The sequence below is a fragment of the Diospyros lotus genome, chromosome 12, assembly GCF_014633365.1.
Source record: "Diospyros lotus cultivar Yz01 chromosome 12, ASM1463336v1, whole genome shotgun sequence".
Lineage (NCBI taxonomy): Eukaryota > Viridiplantae > Streptophyta > Magnoliopsida > Ericales > Ebenaceae > Diospyros > Diospyros lotus.
The window spans coordinates 2,189,700-2,208,351 of NC_068349.1; the positions used below are offsets into that span (position 1 = coordinate 2,189,700).

General features: G+C 35.0%; 2 protein-coding genes across 2 annotated transcripts; both read right to left on the reverse strand.

Annotated features, from left to right (window-relative positions):
- Positions 1-472: 472 nt before the first annotated feature.
- On the reverse strand, positions 473-1,393 carry LOC127786987 (uncharacterized). The gene is made up of 2 exons (XM_052314806.1): positions 1,066-1,393; positions 473-944 (listed from the first exon to the last, which is right to left on the reverse strand). The coding sequence occupies exons 1-2, from the start codon at positions 1,176-1,178 to the stop codon at positions 710-712; spliced, it is 348 nt and encodes a 115-aa protein (XP_052170766.1). The 5' UTR covers positions 1,179-1,393; the 3' UTR covers positions 473-709.
- A 5,589-nt stretch (positions 1,394-6,982) lies between these two features.
- LOC127787207 (uncharacterized) lies at positions 6,983-18,222 on the reverse strand. Its single transcript, XM_052315136.1, has 8 exons — positions 17,944-18,222; positions 16,854-17,066; positions 16,542-16,733; positions 16,262-16,464; positions 16,011-16,089; positions 15,687-15,822; positions 7,702-7,794; positions 6,983-7,631 (listed from the first exon to the last, which is right to left on the reverse strand). The coding sequence occupies exons 1-8, from the start codon at positions 18,046-18,048 to the stop codon at positions 7,546-7,548; spliced, it is 1,107 nt and encodes a 368-aa protein (XP_052171096.1). The 5' UTR covers positions 18,049-18,222; the 3' UTR covers positions 6,983-7,545.
- Positions 18,223-18,652: the final 430 nt, after the last annotated feature.

Genomic DNA, 18,652 nt, shown 5'->3' on the forward strand with positions numbered 1-18,652 from the left:
TCAACCTAACACCTAGAAGGGTGGGCATTAAATGACCCTTGCTGTCCATGTTGAAATTTTTAGAATTGCTCAGTAGCTAGCTAATCCGGGTGGCCATTTTGAGTCTTAAATTCATTCATTCAAGGGGAGTAATGCTATTATTCATATCTGATAGATAAATATAAATCATAGTGATGGGATAGTTTATATGAAAATATTTGACTCGAGAAGATAAATATATAATGTTAATTAAATATTTTTAAATAGATTGTCACGTTAATGCTATTCTATCTGTAAATAACATTATTATTATTCTTAAACGAGGGGTATGATCGGGTGACAAAATAAGATAAGATAAAATGATAGTATTGGGGCATCATTATTGACCAGTCAGCCCTATTCATTCAAAAGCACAGCCTTTGGGGGGTTGGAACAGGACACATGCATTCACAGATTGATGTTTCCTCCACTTTGACCCAAACAACAACAGCAATAACAATAATAATAATAATAATAATAATAATAATAATATGAAGAGAGGAGAAACGAACACCCCCCAAAGTCCAACCCATACAATTGGGAGATGTCGAAGAGAAGATGAACTGAAAGTCCATAAATTAAATGAAAAATATACATCTTCATCTGTATCTCTTCTTCCATTCCCTCTCTCTCTCTCTCTCTCTCTCTCTTCTTCTGCTAATTATAAGAAGAAATTATATATAAAAAGTAGTCAAGATGGCGATGAAGAATTAGGTGAAGACGAGTCAAACTTGTAGTGTTTGTCGACGGCAACGGAGACGTCCCAAGTGCAGCTGAGACCCTTTGGGATTATCACCAGATCGCCGGCCCCGAACTCCACCACCTCCGGCGACCCTTTTGGGTACACTTTAACCTTCCCTCTTAGAAGATAACACGTCTCCTCTGCGTCGAACTTCAGTTGGTACTTCCCCGGAGAGCATCCCCATCTTTTCTCCCCACACAAAACTATACCTCATTAATCCCAATGGAATGGTGCTCGCATATATACATATATATATATATCTATTGAGAGAGAAAGATACAGAGAGACAAGAGAGAAGAACTTACTTGGGCCAGGACTTGATGCCCAGTTCAGATAGTTGAGATTCGGAAGGGTTTCTCTGGACAATAATTTTTAGGTTAGATGATGAAGAGGATGATGAGCTCGGCTCTGCAGCCATCAAAGTATGTCTACGCTGGATGCTAGAAGAGAATTAGGATGGTTCTTTGGAAGAGGGTGATGCCACTGTTAGAAAATTTGACTCTCTCTCTCTCTCTCTCTCTCTCTCTATGGACACATATATACACGCACAAACAATAAAAAAACAAATCGCTTGTGGGTTTTGTTTGGTGGGAGAAAGAAGGAATTACGGAGTTGGACGGCTGGAGGATAAGAGTTCATAAATATATATACACGCACACGTATAATATTGGGTTTTGGGGGAGTATATCTATATATATATATATGCTGCCGTGTCATCATGATCAGAGAGGGATCTAGTCGGCTGGTTGGTTGAAGAACATGACATGGGTTTGGTCCAACTCTATTATTACATCTATAATACAGTGTTTTCACAGTTTTTGTTTATGATGAAACCTTTCTTTTTTTATAAATTATTATTTCCATAATAATGTTTTTGTTACCTCATTCTGTATGTATGAAATTTCAGTTAATCTACATTTATTAGTTGGATATAATTACAGTTTATAGGGCAAGACTCAAGATGGCCCGAGCCCCTGATTCTATGGTGCCAATTTTTGTGTGTTATATATAAGGATGTATAGAAGTTTGGGTAAACTGAATTAATTGAATTGAACCGATAAATTTGATCAGTTTAATTCAATTTTTTATAAAAAATAATTTGGTTTGATTATATATATATATTTTTAAAAATCGATTATTTAGTTTGATTTGATTATTTTAATATATATAATTAAAAAATTGAATCGAATCGTGTAACCATAACCTCCCTCAACCGAACCGAACCCGCCCCCTCCTAGGTAGACGTGACACCCCAACCAAACCTTGCACCCACCCTCTTACGCTACACCCGAATCCCGATAAACGATAGCCTTTCTCCAATCTCTATCCCTCGCCTCCTTGCAATAGTGCGATGTCTATCTTCTGACTCTTCTTTTCGTCTTTTCTAGCGGTGCCAATCATCTCTCGTCTCTTCATCCCTTCTCTTTCCTTTTACCATCCTTTGTCGACGCGAAGATGAAGATGAAGACAATGCCGATGGACCATTCGGTAAGTTTTTCGATTACTTTTATGTTATATTGAAACTTAGATATACTAAAATCCAACCATTAAATACTTTTGATTTTTGGGTATGTGCGTCACGTACCGTGGTTGGGGGAATCCGACAATCAAAATCAGCAGCCAACTAGATGGCCGACGACAACAACAAGGTCGAACTAATGTTTAGTCTCTTGGTTATTTTGTGTTCCAATTCGATTTTCGATTTTGTTATTAGGGTTTAGGTGTTGGTTTGTTCAGTTTCGGTTAGTTCGGTTTGTTAGGGTTAGTCAATCAGTTCAATTCGATTATTACATATGATAAGGTTTATGATTTTTGGTCGATTCGATTTGATTATAATCGATTGCACATTCCTAATTATATATATGTGTATATGGATGGTTAGATCAATTAAGACCCTAATGTTGACAAGGTTATATAGGTAGTGTTGGTTGCATAGGATATCTAAGAAAAATATAATATATGAAAAGTATTATGAATAAAAATATTTTATTATGTTTGTTAAATTTATTTAGTAATCCTTAAAAAAAAAGTCATGTAACTTTTTATCTGAAATTTTTTAAATTAATTTATTTTTCTCTCTTTAGATAAATTTATCTTAAACCTTATAGATAAGAATAAAATGACTCATATACCCTCCAATACATTCTAAAAAATTTAATAAATAATCTGATAAAAATCTTAGAATACTCTTATCTTTATCTTAACTATTCTATATTTTGATCTGAAAAGTATTCCAATCTTACTTTGATAGAATCTTATTTTGCTCATTTTAACAAACTTATCTTAATCAATTTTGAAGTTGAACAAGGTTTAAGATTAGGTGAACGGGACTTGTAAATTTATAAGAATATAATACATTGGTTCTAGGTTGTATGGAAACGAAAATAAAAAATAAATACAAAATAAAAAAAATAATATTTTTTTAAATAAGAAATAAAAATGCATATATAACAAAATATAGGGTCATTTTGTAAATATAATTTTAATATAAAAAATTATAAAAAATAATTATTTAATCAAATATAAGCATAAAATTTATCATTTATTCAAGCTTACTTTTGTCTCTAACATGGTTGCTAGGATAGTAGACATAGAATTGTTTTCGTCTCTAACGTGGTTATAGAACAAGAGCGAGTTTCTAACATTTTTCTAATATTGCTAAACAGTCTCAAAATATTTTTAAAATTATATAAATAGTTCAAAAATATTTTTATGAACCAAATTAATTAATTAAAATTCAACCCATAACCTCAAACTAACAACTCCTGTCTCCTGCCACTAAAGAACCTAATAAGTACCCTTAATCTCTATGCTCATGACCTTTAGATATTTATTTCTTAAATTAATATATATATATATATATTATATAGTTTGCTTTGCTCCACTCCTTTCAAGGAAAGGTGAAGCCAAATTCCCATGTTGAATGCAAACCAAACCATCATACTAACCGAGTAATGTTAGGTAATGTGGATAAGAGTGAAGCAATAATAAATGCGTTTTTGCTTTGAGATTAGAGCATATTTTTTGTATTTTATTTTTTATTTTTAGATAATTTAAAATATAATATAGAACATAAATATATTATATATCTATGTAATAGAATTATTTAAAAATTAAAAATAAGATATAGTAAATATATTTTATATAAAAATAAGTTACATTTATTATTGCTTAACCATTCTCTATTATTACCTTTTTTAATATATAATTATAAATAAATAACATGATTTTTGAAGAGTACGTCTAGTTTTTTTCTTTTAATAATAATTTCTAAATAAAGGATAGAATAAATTATAAGTAATGATAAGTGAGGGTTCAAGGGTTGATCCCCACTTACCCACTAATATTCTTTTTAGGAAGTTCTTTGATTTAAGATTGTCCCGGCAATCTTTGAATTTGAGTAGTTCTAAGCATTCTTCCTACAAAAAAAGAAAGGGATCTTGTCTCTCCACAAGTCTTCCAACACACATATCAGTCATTATGTTCGAGAATGATACAATAATGATATAAATAAGAAATGATGTATATCATTTATCAGACAATGTGCCTTTTTTTGGGGGGGGAAGATTATGCTTTATTACTGGCGTCCTCAACCACCCCATCCCTAGAGCTATACTGAGGAGGTAAATCGAGAGATGTGTTCAAGTGATCAGGGTGGTAGGTCTAAACACCACTAATATCACTCTTAAGATCCTCCTCCAAAAAGAAGCATTCTGCTTTTTTCAAAAATCGAACCCACATTAAAAACGTCCAGACAAACTTTTTAACCTACCCCTTTACCACTTGACTATGCCTCTGGAGATTAACGTGCCTATATATAGATGTTTCGTATTGTTAGAGTGATTTAGATGGAGCAGAGGGAATCTATTAGGTAGCGTAAGACAACTAATCATAATCTCTCACTTGAGCCCAAAATTCTCACTTGAGGAACTTATAAACATATCAAGATTTTATTAAGTTTTTTTTTAAAAAAATTTATTTCAGGGCTCAACTTTTAAGATCAAGCTATTTTAAGCTTTGTAACAACTACTTCATCAAGTAAATATCTGTTATAATTAAAGAATTTATCTAATTATCTTTAGAAATAATTTTTAAAAAAATTAAGAAAAGGAGGGATCTCCTTTTGCTCTTTTTGGGATATAACAAAAAAAGAAATAAAGTTGTTGGCAATTAGTGGAGGGTGAGAGATTCCTTTGGTCAGAGGGTTGACCACCGGCTTAGTTTTAAGTACACTGGACACGTGGCATCTCACGAGTGGGTTGGTGTATTCCGCTCCCTCGACGGCAATCACGCCCTTGGAGACGCCGAAGCGTCATCGCCGCCGTCGCCTATTCTGCCGCTATTCCATGATATTCTCTAGTTTTTCTTTCTTTATTTACTAATTACTACCACAATTATAATCAAATTGAATCGAAGGTGAAAAATAGAAAAGTTTTTATTTTAGAGATTAAAGATGGAATCCGTTATTTTATAAATTGAACTCGGCCTATTTTTATCTCAGTTTATCTTTTATTGTTTTAATAGCTAATTTTAAGATTATTATTCTTACACGATCTTTCATCATTTGTACTTTTGATTTCTACAAAATACGACTTGAATATGATTCAATTCGATATAATAAATTAAGAGTTCTTTTACTGGGTCATATAAGTTGATAAACATGCTTATAGAATTAGAGCTAAAAGACTAAAATACCGTTATCCATATTGCATTGAAAAAAGTACAATACAATGTAAGAAGAGTATTTTAATTTTTTATCCCCCATTCTGTAAGATTATCTGTCGACCTGTATAATTTTTTTAAAAAAATCTAATAATAAAGGCGTTATACTAATAGTCGAACACCTCGAGTTCTTTAGTAATAAGTTGAAATGCTTCATGCTTTTGATTTAATAAGATAGAAAAAAGAAGAAGATAAATAACAAATACTGAATTCAAAATTTTGAGTTTCGAGTTTCATGAGATTTAATGGTCGTGGTACATTATAAAAGATAAATTGAAAAAAAAAAAAAAAGTAGAAAGATAAAGAAAAGAAAAGCAAATGGATAAGATACTTGACACGTGGATGTTCACGTGCGCGTATTGCTTCACATTGGATGCGATTGAGACCGGAAGTTTCGGATTGCACGAAACGCTTTGAACCTTACTTTATTCGCATTTATTGATTTAATAATTAATATGATTGATTATTACGTGAAGACGTTCAAATCGTACTCTGGCTTTTGTTTGCTTTCCAAATAAACAAAAAAAAATATATATAGATTTTTGTAATTTTTATAAGAGTTATTTCATAAGTTAGATAAAGATCAAATTCATATTTTTTATATATAATTTTATATTTTTTATATAATTATTTAAAATTTTTATTATTTTAATTACAATTCTAAATCTAATTTTTAAATTAATTTTATTCGTATAATTTGGTCTTTTTTATGTGTGACAATTTAGATGTATCATTATTTTGATTATATTTTTATATAAAAAAATAAATAAAATAAGATAAAAAAAGTGCACATCATATTCTATTTGTATCAAAGTATAATGATTAAATTAATTTAAAAATATAAAAATATAATAATAATAATAAATTAAAATATAATAATTAAATTATCTCAAAATATAAATATAAAGATATAATTAAAATAATAAAAAATTTAAATAACTAGATAAAAATATATAAAAATACATAAATAAAAATATTTAAATTTGACCTAACACAAAAGGCCAAAACTATTTTTTTTTTTTAAAATACACAACCATAAACATAGATCGTATCAATAAGTTACGAATATGGTAAAAGTAAAACCACACAAATTTAAATAAAATTATTAACAAGCAAAATATCGTCTAATTGCAAAGTAGATGGACAGGTAACACCAATTAAAGATAAAATATAAAATATTAATATAGTTTTAACTATTAAGCGAGCAAATAAAATTTGTGACAAAAATCTCTCTAAAATATATTAAATTCTAAAGCCTAGAATAGGAGAAGGAAGATTAATAGACGAAATGGAAGAGGCAACAAGTGGTTAAAAAGGTTGGATAGGGTTAGTTTAACGTCCATTTCATGCTCATGCATGGGAGAAGAGTTGAAGCAACAAAAAGCTATAAAAGTTGATTAATCATGAGTTGGTGTGATGTGATGTTCAGGGCAATTAGTGTTGGTGTTAGCCCCCTAAAGAGATTTAAACTCCGGTCACTATGAAATACTAACACCTAAATGGATTTGAGGATCACCAAGTTCCCCAAACTTTATTCAAAGAGAAGATGATGATACATACACTAATTAAATTACGTTGATTTGTACCGTTGAAGTGGAAGCAGGAGCAGGGGCCGCAAGGCATTCCGGCTACTGATGCTTCCATCACAGTTGACCAACCATAGTGACTCCAATTTATGGACATCAGATATAACAGATGGAAGGAAGACCCAATTGCAGCAACACAAGCAAAACAGAAGGGCCTTACATAAAAAGAGTCCTGGAAAGAGTAATTAATAGCGATTTCTTAGGAAGTTGGGGCCAAGATGCACAAAACTTGAGTCAAGTCGATGATCCAGACTCCTGGCTGTTCCAACCCCTCCATCCATCCATCCTGCCTTTTGTCTCAAAACTTGACGAGAATCAACAGGCCAAGAAAAAACCAGCTTCTCTGTGTTATCTAATAATAGTACATCGACAGACTTGACTTTCTTATCAAATCCACATATTGGGTAGAATGCGAAAACTCCTGGATGATAATCAATGCCTTTGAAGTTGGAGTAAATTATTGTGTCATTGTGCAACTTATTCATCATGCAGTCTTGGAGGAGCCCACTTTCCAGCTCTGAAATCTTTATAAAAGCTGGATTTCTTTGAAACGACATAAAACACTGTACCAAACCAAAGAAATTAGCAACAGTGAAATTTATGCAGTTAGCTTGTTACAGAATTATGGCATACCTGGGATCCCAGGGATGACAAAATTTGGTTCCCTCAAAACGTCATACAGAGTTCTCTTTTCATTTACTTTGACCCATTTAGATGGACCCTGGCCTGAAGAAAATCATATCAAATCCAGAAACTTAAGCTTGATGCAACTCAAGATGCTAAAAGATATTGTCTAATGAGATTACCAACAACTGATTCACGGATGCAGAATAGAGACTAACCATGGTTCACAGTCCAGTAAGGACAGGTAAACTAGTAAATATCTTATCTCAAAACTAGTAGATTCACCTAACTGGTTGGAATGGACAGTGGTTGTCCAAAGGAAGTAGAGCACTCTAATTAAGAACATTTTATTTATTTCCCACTTATCTCAGGTCCCTATTCCATATTCCAGTTTGGGTGGCTAGAAGCTTCGGAAATTCAATGGAGAAGAGGATGAGCTCAAATACCATCCTGTGGATTGAGATTCTGCTTGTTTTCCATTTTGAGATAGCAGCTTGGAAATTTGAAGGATTGAAATTTTTAAACAAACTTTATCAGGCAAGTAGCTTTGAGTTATATGTTTTTGCAAATTTTTAGGAGTGAAAATTTGGTGAGCTGGTATGCGATGGGATCACGGGAGTTCAATAGAGAGACTGAGGAGTTCGAGTCAGATGTGCAACAGAAACAACAAGCATGCTTATTGAGCTCGAGGTATCATTTATCATTTTCATTATGAATGGCTATGTTTTTATATATGCATATGGCTGCTACCACTATGTCATATAAAAAGCGATCCGCTTCAATTGTTTATTTGTACAGTTTTTGAAAAAGTGTTAAAAATCGGTGTGACTTCTTGCATATGATCATAGGGGAGTGCTTAGGCATGAAGCTATGGATTTAGGACTAACAGAGGTTGTGTTAGGGCTTGTGGAACATCATTTGGGGATCCATAATGGATGAGATGGACGAGCTTGCATGCATGATTTATTCCATGTTTTTCTATGATTGTCGTGAATTTATTATTTGTTATTTTACATATTACATTTACTGAGTCTTAGAACTCACCCCTTATCACCAATCATACAGATAGCCCAAGTTCTAGAAAAGGAAAAGCAATAATGGAGGAAAGGTCACCGTCGGACGCGATTGATTAGCTGTGAAAGCACACATGATGTTTATGGGTTTTATTAGTGAATTATCATGTTTTGTATTGTGTGTGTGTGAAACAAACGAAACTTGTGGTGAAATTGAAATTTTTATTATTTACTGGTAAATTAAGAAAAATTTGCTCCCATGATCTCATCATGCCTTTGTAATTTCTTTGAGATTCCAAGCGTATAGCTCGACCGAGTTTTGAGTGCCCCCCACTGCTATTTTCTCTAAGGGCCTAAGTTCTTAACAAGCGAATGCTGTGAAACCTGAATCCCACCTAGGGCACGTTACTAACCTGTTAGGGCATAGCCGACTTTTAAAAATTCGACAGGTGATCATGGCTATAACTGTGGGTTGCTAACCCATAATTATGTATTACTTGAATAAACTAGTTGATTCCGATACTACCTAGCAATTGAAGATTTTCTTCATATACGTTTCCCTGCATTTTAGAAGGAAGAACAGAGGAAAGTGTTAGGATATGTGTCACCAGGGGCCGTGTGAACGCTTCCTTGTGGAGCCCCCGATCCCATCTCTAGGTGCCACCATAACCCACGATTACAGCCATGGCCACCTGCCAAATTTTTGAAGGTCGACTATGCCCCAACAAGTTTGGGCGCCTTGGGGTGGGATCTAGGTTTCGCCAACTTGCCAAGAACTTGAGTTCCAAGAGAAAATAACAGTGGAGGGCACTTGAAACTCGGTCAGGTTATACGCTTGGAATCTCAAAGTTGTTACAAAGGCATGATGAGATCATGGGAGCAAATTTACACAAAATCCATGATTTACCAGTAAATAGTAAAAATCTCAATTTCACCACAAGATTCGTTTGTTCCACACACACACACATAATACAAAATAGGATAATTCATTAATAAAACCTATAAATATCAGAAGTCCTTTCACAACTCATTAGTCGTGTCCACCGGTGACCTTTCCTCCATTACTACATTCTCTTTTCTAGAACCTGAGCCATCTGTATGGTTAGTGATAAGGGATGAGTTCTAAGACTGAGTAAAGGTAATATGTAAAATAACAAATTATAAATTCACGACAATCATAGAAAAACATGAAATAAATCATACATGCAGGCTTGTCCATCTCATCTATCCTAGACTTTTAGTGACCCCAATTGATTTTCCACAAGCTCTAACACGAGCTTTGTTTGGTCAAAAATCCATAATCTCATGCCTCGTCACTCCCCTGTCATCATATGTAAGTCATGACAATATAATTTGCATAGAAAACATATTAACCCTTACTGAAATAGTGTTTATTGTCTGTCTTGTAGGATTTCTCTAATCTGTTAAAAATCATCGACATCATGCCTCAAAATTTCTCTAACAAAAATTAAACATAATAAGACAAAAGAAAATATTACTAAAATTAACTTCCATATAATTTTGGATGTTTTGTACTTACCTTGATATTTAAGATCAAACTGATTGTTCCCTTCTTCCAATCCCCCCCCCCCTTCTTTTTCTCTCTCTCTCTCTCTCTCACACACACAACTCAATTTCTCTTTTTCTTCCAATCTCTCTCTCTCTCACTCTTCCAATCTCATGCTGCCTTCTTTCTTCCAATCTCTCTCTCTCTTTCTCCCAAATCTCTCTCTACGCAAATCCCAATCTCCTTTTATAGGGGATTGATTTATGGGTTATATAATAATATATTCTAAGCTTCATAATTGCCCATTAACTCCTACTAACTCTTCTTTATTTCTTTAATTTGCCCACTTATTCTCATCATTGCCCATTTAATATTTTCTTTATTTCTCACTTTAGTCTCATTGCCCACTTAATCTTTTCTTTATTGTCCACTTAAGTCTCATATCTACTTAAGTCTCTTTATTACTTAATTTATTGCCCACTAAGTCTCATAATTACTCACTCCCCACTTAAGTCTTCTTTATTACTTAATTTATTGTCCACTGCTCACTTAAGTCTTCTTTATTCCCCACTAAATCTCCACTCAAATCTTCTTTATTAATTAATTATTCTATCCAAACTTCTTTCATGCCTACTTAATTTCCCACTTACCTTTTTTTTATTTATTTATTCAACCCACTCACTTCCAGTCCACACGCCACATGTACCCGCGCATGGTTGCCTCCAAAATAAATAATTTTTGGTGCCCCTACCAAGCCTCGAACCCGTGACCTCCTCTTTCCCTAGCGCGCGTGTAACCGCCTGATCTGCAAGACTCCTTATTAATATAAGTGCACCAATTAATTATATACTAAGCCCAACTCCCTTTGCTGGAAATAAATTCTAGCATTTTATTCCCAATGTTCGAACCCGCAACCTACCAGCTACCTCGCGCGCTCATAACCACCAAGCTACAAGGCTCCTCATTTACATATTTGTAAAGATTAATTTTTATACTAAACCAAATCCCATAAAATCACCAATAAATCATTTCAATACATAAATTAATTATTATTTTTCCCAAAATACTGGAATGTTACATGCTCCCCTTCTTAATATACTTCATCCTCAAAATTTTTAACAATCATTTATATCACAAATAGACTTCCAGAATTAACCACAATTCTCAAATAAGGAAGGAAATTTTTCCCACATTTTTTCATCAATCTCCCATGTTGCTTCCCAAGCGTTGACTCCATTGCACTTTCACCATGGGAATGACCTTATGCCATAATTGATGGTCTTGGTGATCCAATATTTGCACCAGCTGCACTTCAAAGGTCAGGTTAGGCTGGAGATCAATTTTCCCATCTAATAATTCAACATTCGGGTTATAGACATGCTTCCGTAGCTGAGAGGCATAAAACACATCATGCAATCTAGCTAATGCCTCTGGTAATTCTAGCCGATAGGCAACATGACCAATTTGCTTTTTAGTCTGGTATAGCCCCAAATATTGAGGTCTCAACTTTCCTCTTCGTTGGTGTCTAAAAGTTGGTCGTATTGGGGTAGCTCAAAGATACACCAAATCTCCTACAACAAATTCTAAAGGTCGGATTCGACGATCTGCATACTGTTTTTGTCAAACTTGGGCTGCTTTTATATTTTTGCGAACCACCTCGATCAGCCGGTTAGGTTTATCCACAAGATCAGTCCGAGCAAGTTGTTTTTCTCCTACTTCCAGCCAACATATTGGCAACCGACATCGCCATCCATATAACGCTTCATAGGGTGCCATCCTTATGCTTGCCTAATAACTATTGTTATAGGCAAATTCTATTAAACACAAGTATTCATCCCAACTGCCCCCAAAATCTTACACACACGCCCTAAACATGTCTTCTAAAATTTGATTGACATGCTCTGTTTGACCATCTATTTGGGGGTGATAAGTTGTACTAAAGTTCAGTTGGATCCCCAGTTCCTCCTGCACAGTCCTTCAAAAGTTTGACGTAAATCGACCATCTCTATCTGACACAATACTCATTGGAATTCCATGCAATCGAACAATTTCTTGAATATAGAGTTGGGCGAGCTATTCAGCATCTATGGTACTTTTAACAGGTAGGAAATGCACTGACTTTGTTAATCGATCCACAATCACCTAAATGGCATTGCCTTTCCTTGGTGTTCAGAATAATCCCATAATAAAATCTGTTGTCACATGTTCCCATTTTCATTCAGGGAATCTCCAAAGGTAGCAAACTCCCTGATGGTTTTGTGTGTTCAACTTTCACTCGTTGACAGGTGTCACATTTTTTCACAAATACAGTCACACTTTTCTTCATTCTTGGCCACCAATATACCTCCCGAAAATCCCGATACATCTTGGTGATTCCAAGGTGCACTGTATATGGGGTATGATGTGCCTCACTCAAAATTTTATGTTGCAGTCCACCATTTGCAGGCACGTACACCCTTCCATTCATTTGGAGTATGCCATTATGGTATACAAATTCAGGTTGTTTGGCTTGTCCGTTCTCATTCATCCATTGCTTCAAATTACCCTCTTAAGCCGTAGCCTGTTTAATTTCTTCTCATAAGTCAACTTGCAAGAACATTTGTGCCACAACTACAGTGTTTCTGCATGGTTCCACCTTGAGAGCTAACTTCGCAAATTCTTCAGTCAAGGTCCGCAAATGGGCGGCCAAACGAGCTCTCGACATGTACCTCTTTCGACTCAATGCGTCTGTGATGACATTTACTCGTCCAGGATGATATTAAACAGTACAATCGCAGTCCTTCAAGAGTTCCATCCATCGACATTGGTGAAGGTTTAAGTCTCGTTGAGAGAAAATATACTTCAAACTTTGATGATCTGCATATATAATAAACTTTTCCCTACATAGATATTGTCGCCACAATTTCAAAGCATGCACCATAGTTACTAATTCCAAATCATGCACTAGGCAGATCTTCTCATGGGGCTGTAACTGTTGAGATCCATGCAATTACCTTCTCATGTTACATCAACACACACACTCCAAACTTACTCTCGAGATGAGAACAGACAACCCAAACAACCTAAATTTGTTTGGATAGAATAATTAATTAATAAAGAAGATTTGAGTAGAAATTTAGTGGGGAATAAAGAAGATTTAAGTGAGCAATGGACAATTATGAGACCTAGTGGACAATAAATTAAGTAATAAAGAAGACTTAAGTGGGGAGTGAGCAATTATGAGACCTAGTGGGCAATAAATTAAGTAATAAAGAGACATAAATGGACATGAGACTTAAGTGGACAATAAAGAAAAGATTAAGTGGGCAATGAGACTAAAGTGAGAAATAAAGAAAATATTAAATGGGCAATGATGAGAATAAGTGGGCAAATTAAGTAAATAAAGAAGAGTTAGTAGGAGTTAATGGACAATTATGAAGCTTAGAATATATTATTATACAACCCATGAATCAATCCCCTATAAAGAGAGATTGGGATTGGCGTAGAGACTAGAGAGAGATTTGGGAGAAAGGATTGAGAGAGAGAGAGAGATTGGAAGAAAGAAGGTAACGTGAGATTGGAAGAGTGAGAGCGAGAGAGATTGGAAGGAAAAGAGAAATTGAGTTGTAAGAGAGAGAGAGAGGAATTGAAAGAAAGGAACAATCAGTTTGATCTTAAACAACAAGGTAAGTACAAAACATCCAAAATTATATGGAAGTTAATTCTAGTAATATTTTCTTTTGTCTTATTATGTTTAATTTTTGTTAAAGGAATTTCGATGCGCGACATCTGTGATTTTTAGCGGATTAGAGAAATCCTACAAGATAGGAAGTAAACATTATTTCTATAAGAGTTAATATGTTTTTTGTGCAAATTATATTGTCATAACTTGCATGTAATGACAAATGAGTGCCTAGGCATGAGGCTATAGATTTTTGATTGAATAGAGCTCGTGTTAGGGCTGTGGAAAATCATTTGGAGTCACCAAGAGCCAGGATGGATGAGGTGGACGGGCCTGCATGCATGATTCATTCCATGTTTTTCTATGATTGTCGTGAATTTATTATTTGTTATTTTACATATTGCCTTTACTGAATCTTAAGACTCACCCCTTATCACTAACCATACAGATGGCTCAGGTTCTAGAAAACAGAAAGTAGTAATGGAGGAAATGTCACCGGTAGACACGGTTGATGAGCCATGAAAGGACTTCTGATGTTTATAGGTATTATTAATGAATTATCCTGTTTTGTATTGTGTGTGTGTGTGGAACAAACGAATCTTGTGGTGAAATTGGGATTTTTACTATTTATTGGTAAATTATGGATTTTATGTAAATTTACTCCTATGATATCATCATACCTCTATAACAGATCTGATATTTCAAGCGTGTAGCCCGACCGAGTTTCAAGTGCCCTCCACTACTATTTTCTCTTGGGACTCGAGTTCTCGTCGAGCGAAAGCAGCGAAACCTGGATCCCACCCAAGGCGCCCAAACTTGTGCATAGCCGACCTTTAAAAATTTGACTAGTGGTCATGGTTGTAACCATGGGTTACGGTGGCACCCGGAGGTAGGACCGAGGGATGCCACAAGGAAGCGTTTGCGCGCCCCTTGGAGACACATATCCTAACACTTTCCTCTATTCTTCCTTCCAAAATGCAGGGAAACATATATGAAGAAAATCTTCAATTGCTAGGTAGTATCGAAATCAACTAGTTTATTCAAGTAATACAGAATTATGGATTCAAACAGCAACTAAGACACAAAAGAAACTAAAGCTTTTTGCATTTGGAACAAAACCATATCAATTTTGCATGTTTACTCTAGATTTGGAGAATTTAAAGCTAAACATCTAGTATCTCATGCATTAAGCAGATTAATTTAAACTGAGATTGCATTACCAAAGAGTTAGTACTTCCCCAGAGATTCATACAATGGGAACCATTGGTAACGCAGCCCATAAGATCACATCAAAGGTAGGATATACTCAACTAAAGCACTGGATCAGCTAAATTTTTAGATTGTACAACAATCAGAAGGCCAAAACATACATAAATTAAGAGTAGAAGGAGAATACAGAAAAAAAAAAAAGAAAAAAAAAAAAACTGTCATTAATCTGAAGTCAAAGTGAGGTCATATTAACTTGAGTTTTAGGTTTAGCGCAACCACATTCTTTGCAGACGATTTTTATATACTTCTTTAATTACAAAAGGGAACAAAATATCATGTTTGACAAATTACTAGCATTCAGCGTATTTGATAGGAAGGAAGTCCTACAAATTTTGGCCTGTCTGCCAATGCTTGCCACTTGTAGGTTTAAAGTAGATTCATAAACATTGGTCATCTTATTTTCTGAATATATGTATAAGGGTAACCAGAAAGCTTTTGAACCTCTAATGCAACAAAGTGGGCAATCCTAGTCAACAGATTTCTTTAATGACAAGAAAGATAAGGATTGGAGAATCACATCAACTGTACTCTAGAAACACACTACCTGCAGAGATGCTGCAATCTGAAGAATTGGCTGCATGTTCTACTTCATCACCAATGCCTTCAAGATGTGCTCCGGCAGTTCCCTCTAAAAGATAGCAAAGAATTTCCTTCTTGGATAAGTAAACTCCAGATCCTGTCTATGAAAAGTTTAAGAAAACATTAGAAAAGAATTAAAAAGTCAATCATTCTATAATGGAACATGATTTACTGAAGAACTTAGTACGCTGGTGAGCAAGCATCCAATGCAATGCATAGAACTCCATTGTGAAACCCATATTTTTGGGGAAGAAATTGACAAAATAAAGTGCACTATACAATGTCCTACCTCATAATAAAGTTCAACAGCCTCCCTGGTGTAAGCTTTTTCTTTATCCCAAGGCAATGGTGGACAATCTTCGGAAAACATGTTTAGAAGCTAAGGACTTGCAAAGCAAATATAAAACATTAACAGAGGATGTAAAATGCCGGTGCACGACAAGAAAGTATTCATGAAATCATCAGCTTTAATGCATGTGAATCTTCAATCTAACACATCTATGCACGCACAAACACACATGCAAAAATGTTGTGAAGGATATCATATCAAGATGAACAGAAAACATGTCAGTCTCACAGAAGTCCTCAATAATGTCACTGCTCATAACTTCTGCATATAGAAAAAGAACAGGCCAGTGAAGAATGTTATTGTTATCTAATATTGGCTTCTTCAATCCAACGAGTTCTTGAAAACTGGCCTTCCCAATATTCAGTTTTCTATCTTCAATAGCAGAAACAGTGCCCTGCATGTTTTGACAGGAAATTACATAAGCCTCAGAAACATCAAACTCTTTCTTCCAAATTACAGTACATATTAGACCTTAGCTTCAGCCACAGCCATGGAAATTTCAGCCCCATGACGTTCACACTCTGACTTCTGCAAAGCAATTTCTCTAGCAAGCTTCCTTAGTTCCTCATTATCTGGGGATTGCTGAAGTGCTTTTTCACAATATTGTTTGGCTTCCAACAACAGGTTCAGAGACAATGATGCTTTGACAGCTCTGTAAAATGCCTAACCAAAATATAAAAAGCTTAAGAACCATGACAGCACAGCTACAGCTGCAAGATAATATAAGTGCAAGTCTTGTATAAATCAAACAACAGAAGGTCAAAGATGAAATGAAGCTACAACCTTGATATTTGTTGGACAGAGTTTGATTGCCTCCTCAGCATCCCTGAGAGCACGTCTGTAATTTCCCAGAAGTAGATTAACATGTGCTCTATTAGCAAAGAGAATTGAATTCTCAGAATCACTTAGAACCTTCTGATTTATTGCCCTGGTGTAACAATCAATGGCATCTGAATAATGCTTTTTACCCAGCTTCACATATTCATTGCCCTTTTCCTGCAAGCTTAATTGTAGACTGATGAGGGCCATGAGGCCAACAGATATCACTGCATCTAATGTTTTCGAAAAAATTATTGCCAATAAATGAAAATATCCAAATGTTCTGAACAGATGTAACTGATAGGTAATATATGCAGAGGGTCCAAAGTTACAACTATCAAAAAGACAGAATACTTGGCAAGATGATTACTGAAAATTAGTCACATGAAGACAACTTTTCAAGGCAATGCCAACCAATTATGCCCCTAAGAAACTACAACAAGCAGTTCCCTCCCTCCCTCTCTCTCTCTCCAGCTTCACAATTAGTTCTGAAGAGAAATAATATAACTGCAATTAGCACTTAGTAAATTCCATAATTGGCTGTGTCTGTATTTTGGGGCTGGAACCTAGTGGCAATTCAATTTGGGCATCATCCCCATTCCCCATCATGCCTTTCTTTAAAACTAGACGTAATTTGGAACTCCTTTCCCCCCGAAATTGGCAATAACAGCCACAACAAGACAAAATAAGATTTTTTTTTTTTCTTCTATATCACTAACTTCAGAAAATCACAAAGCCTTGACAATCCATTGGACTCAGTAATGTACCATAATACAATTACAAGCTACTATGAAGTATAATCAACTAGATTAAGCCATAATATAGTATCCAGCGTATGCTTAGTATATAATTAAATTCGCAGCCACTGTTTTCGACATTCTATAGCTAAGAAAGATTGAGATAGTTAGGAATTGCATATCCATCAAAGCAACTTCAGAAACATAAATGAACTCGTTCGTGTATGAGCAGCAACTGTAAGGCTCATTAAGAAACACGTGACATGCTAATGTACATGCACGTACGAGAGAAAGAGGGCAGGGATGCGGAAGCAAACCTTCAGTTCGATAGCGGCCGATTGTTTGAGGGCGTTGATGGCCTCGAGGTCTGCTTTCTCCTTTTCCGTCTCCGGTTCTGAACCTTTTTCCATCCATAGAGCCATTTCTGCGTTTCTCCGCTATACACCAAGACGCAGAGATCGATTTAACAGTTACAGATCTTCTGGTCTTCGAGACCGAGCCTCGAAGATGAACTTGCAGAACTCCCGCGTACCGTGGTTCTGCTGTCCCGATGTTTCCAGGAGCATAGAAGTGAAGACGAAGAGCACCGAAACATGGGCCCGCATTGTAACCTAATCGATTGGCCCATAGCCCCAGCATCTTAACATACAATTGCTTTCGGCCCATGTATCTGACGAAGAGAATCGAAACATGGGCCCACATTGTAACCTAATCGATTGGGCCATAGCCTTTGCATCCTCTTAATTTTCAATTGGGCTTTTGGCCCATGTAGATTCTGATTCTGGGCATTAGCCCATCAAACAAATAAAAGATTTTCTGCGACGCAGGCTATGTTAAATTAAAAATCGTGAATAAAAAATGGAAATAATTATTTGCTTGAATAAAAAAATAGAAATAATTATTTGTATACCTGTATAAACATTAATATACGTACAATAATACTTTTCTTTATCTGAAAATATCTCTAAGCTATTGGGCAAGAGCCTTTGCCGACAAACAAACTAGTGATCTTTGTAAAGTAAATGA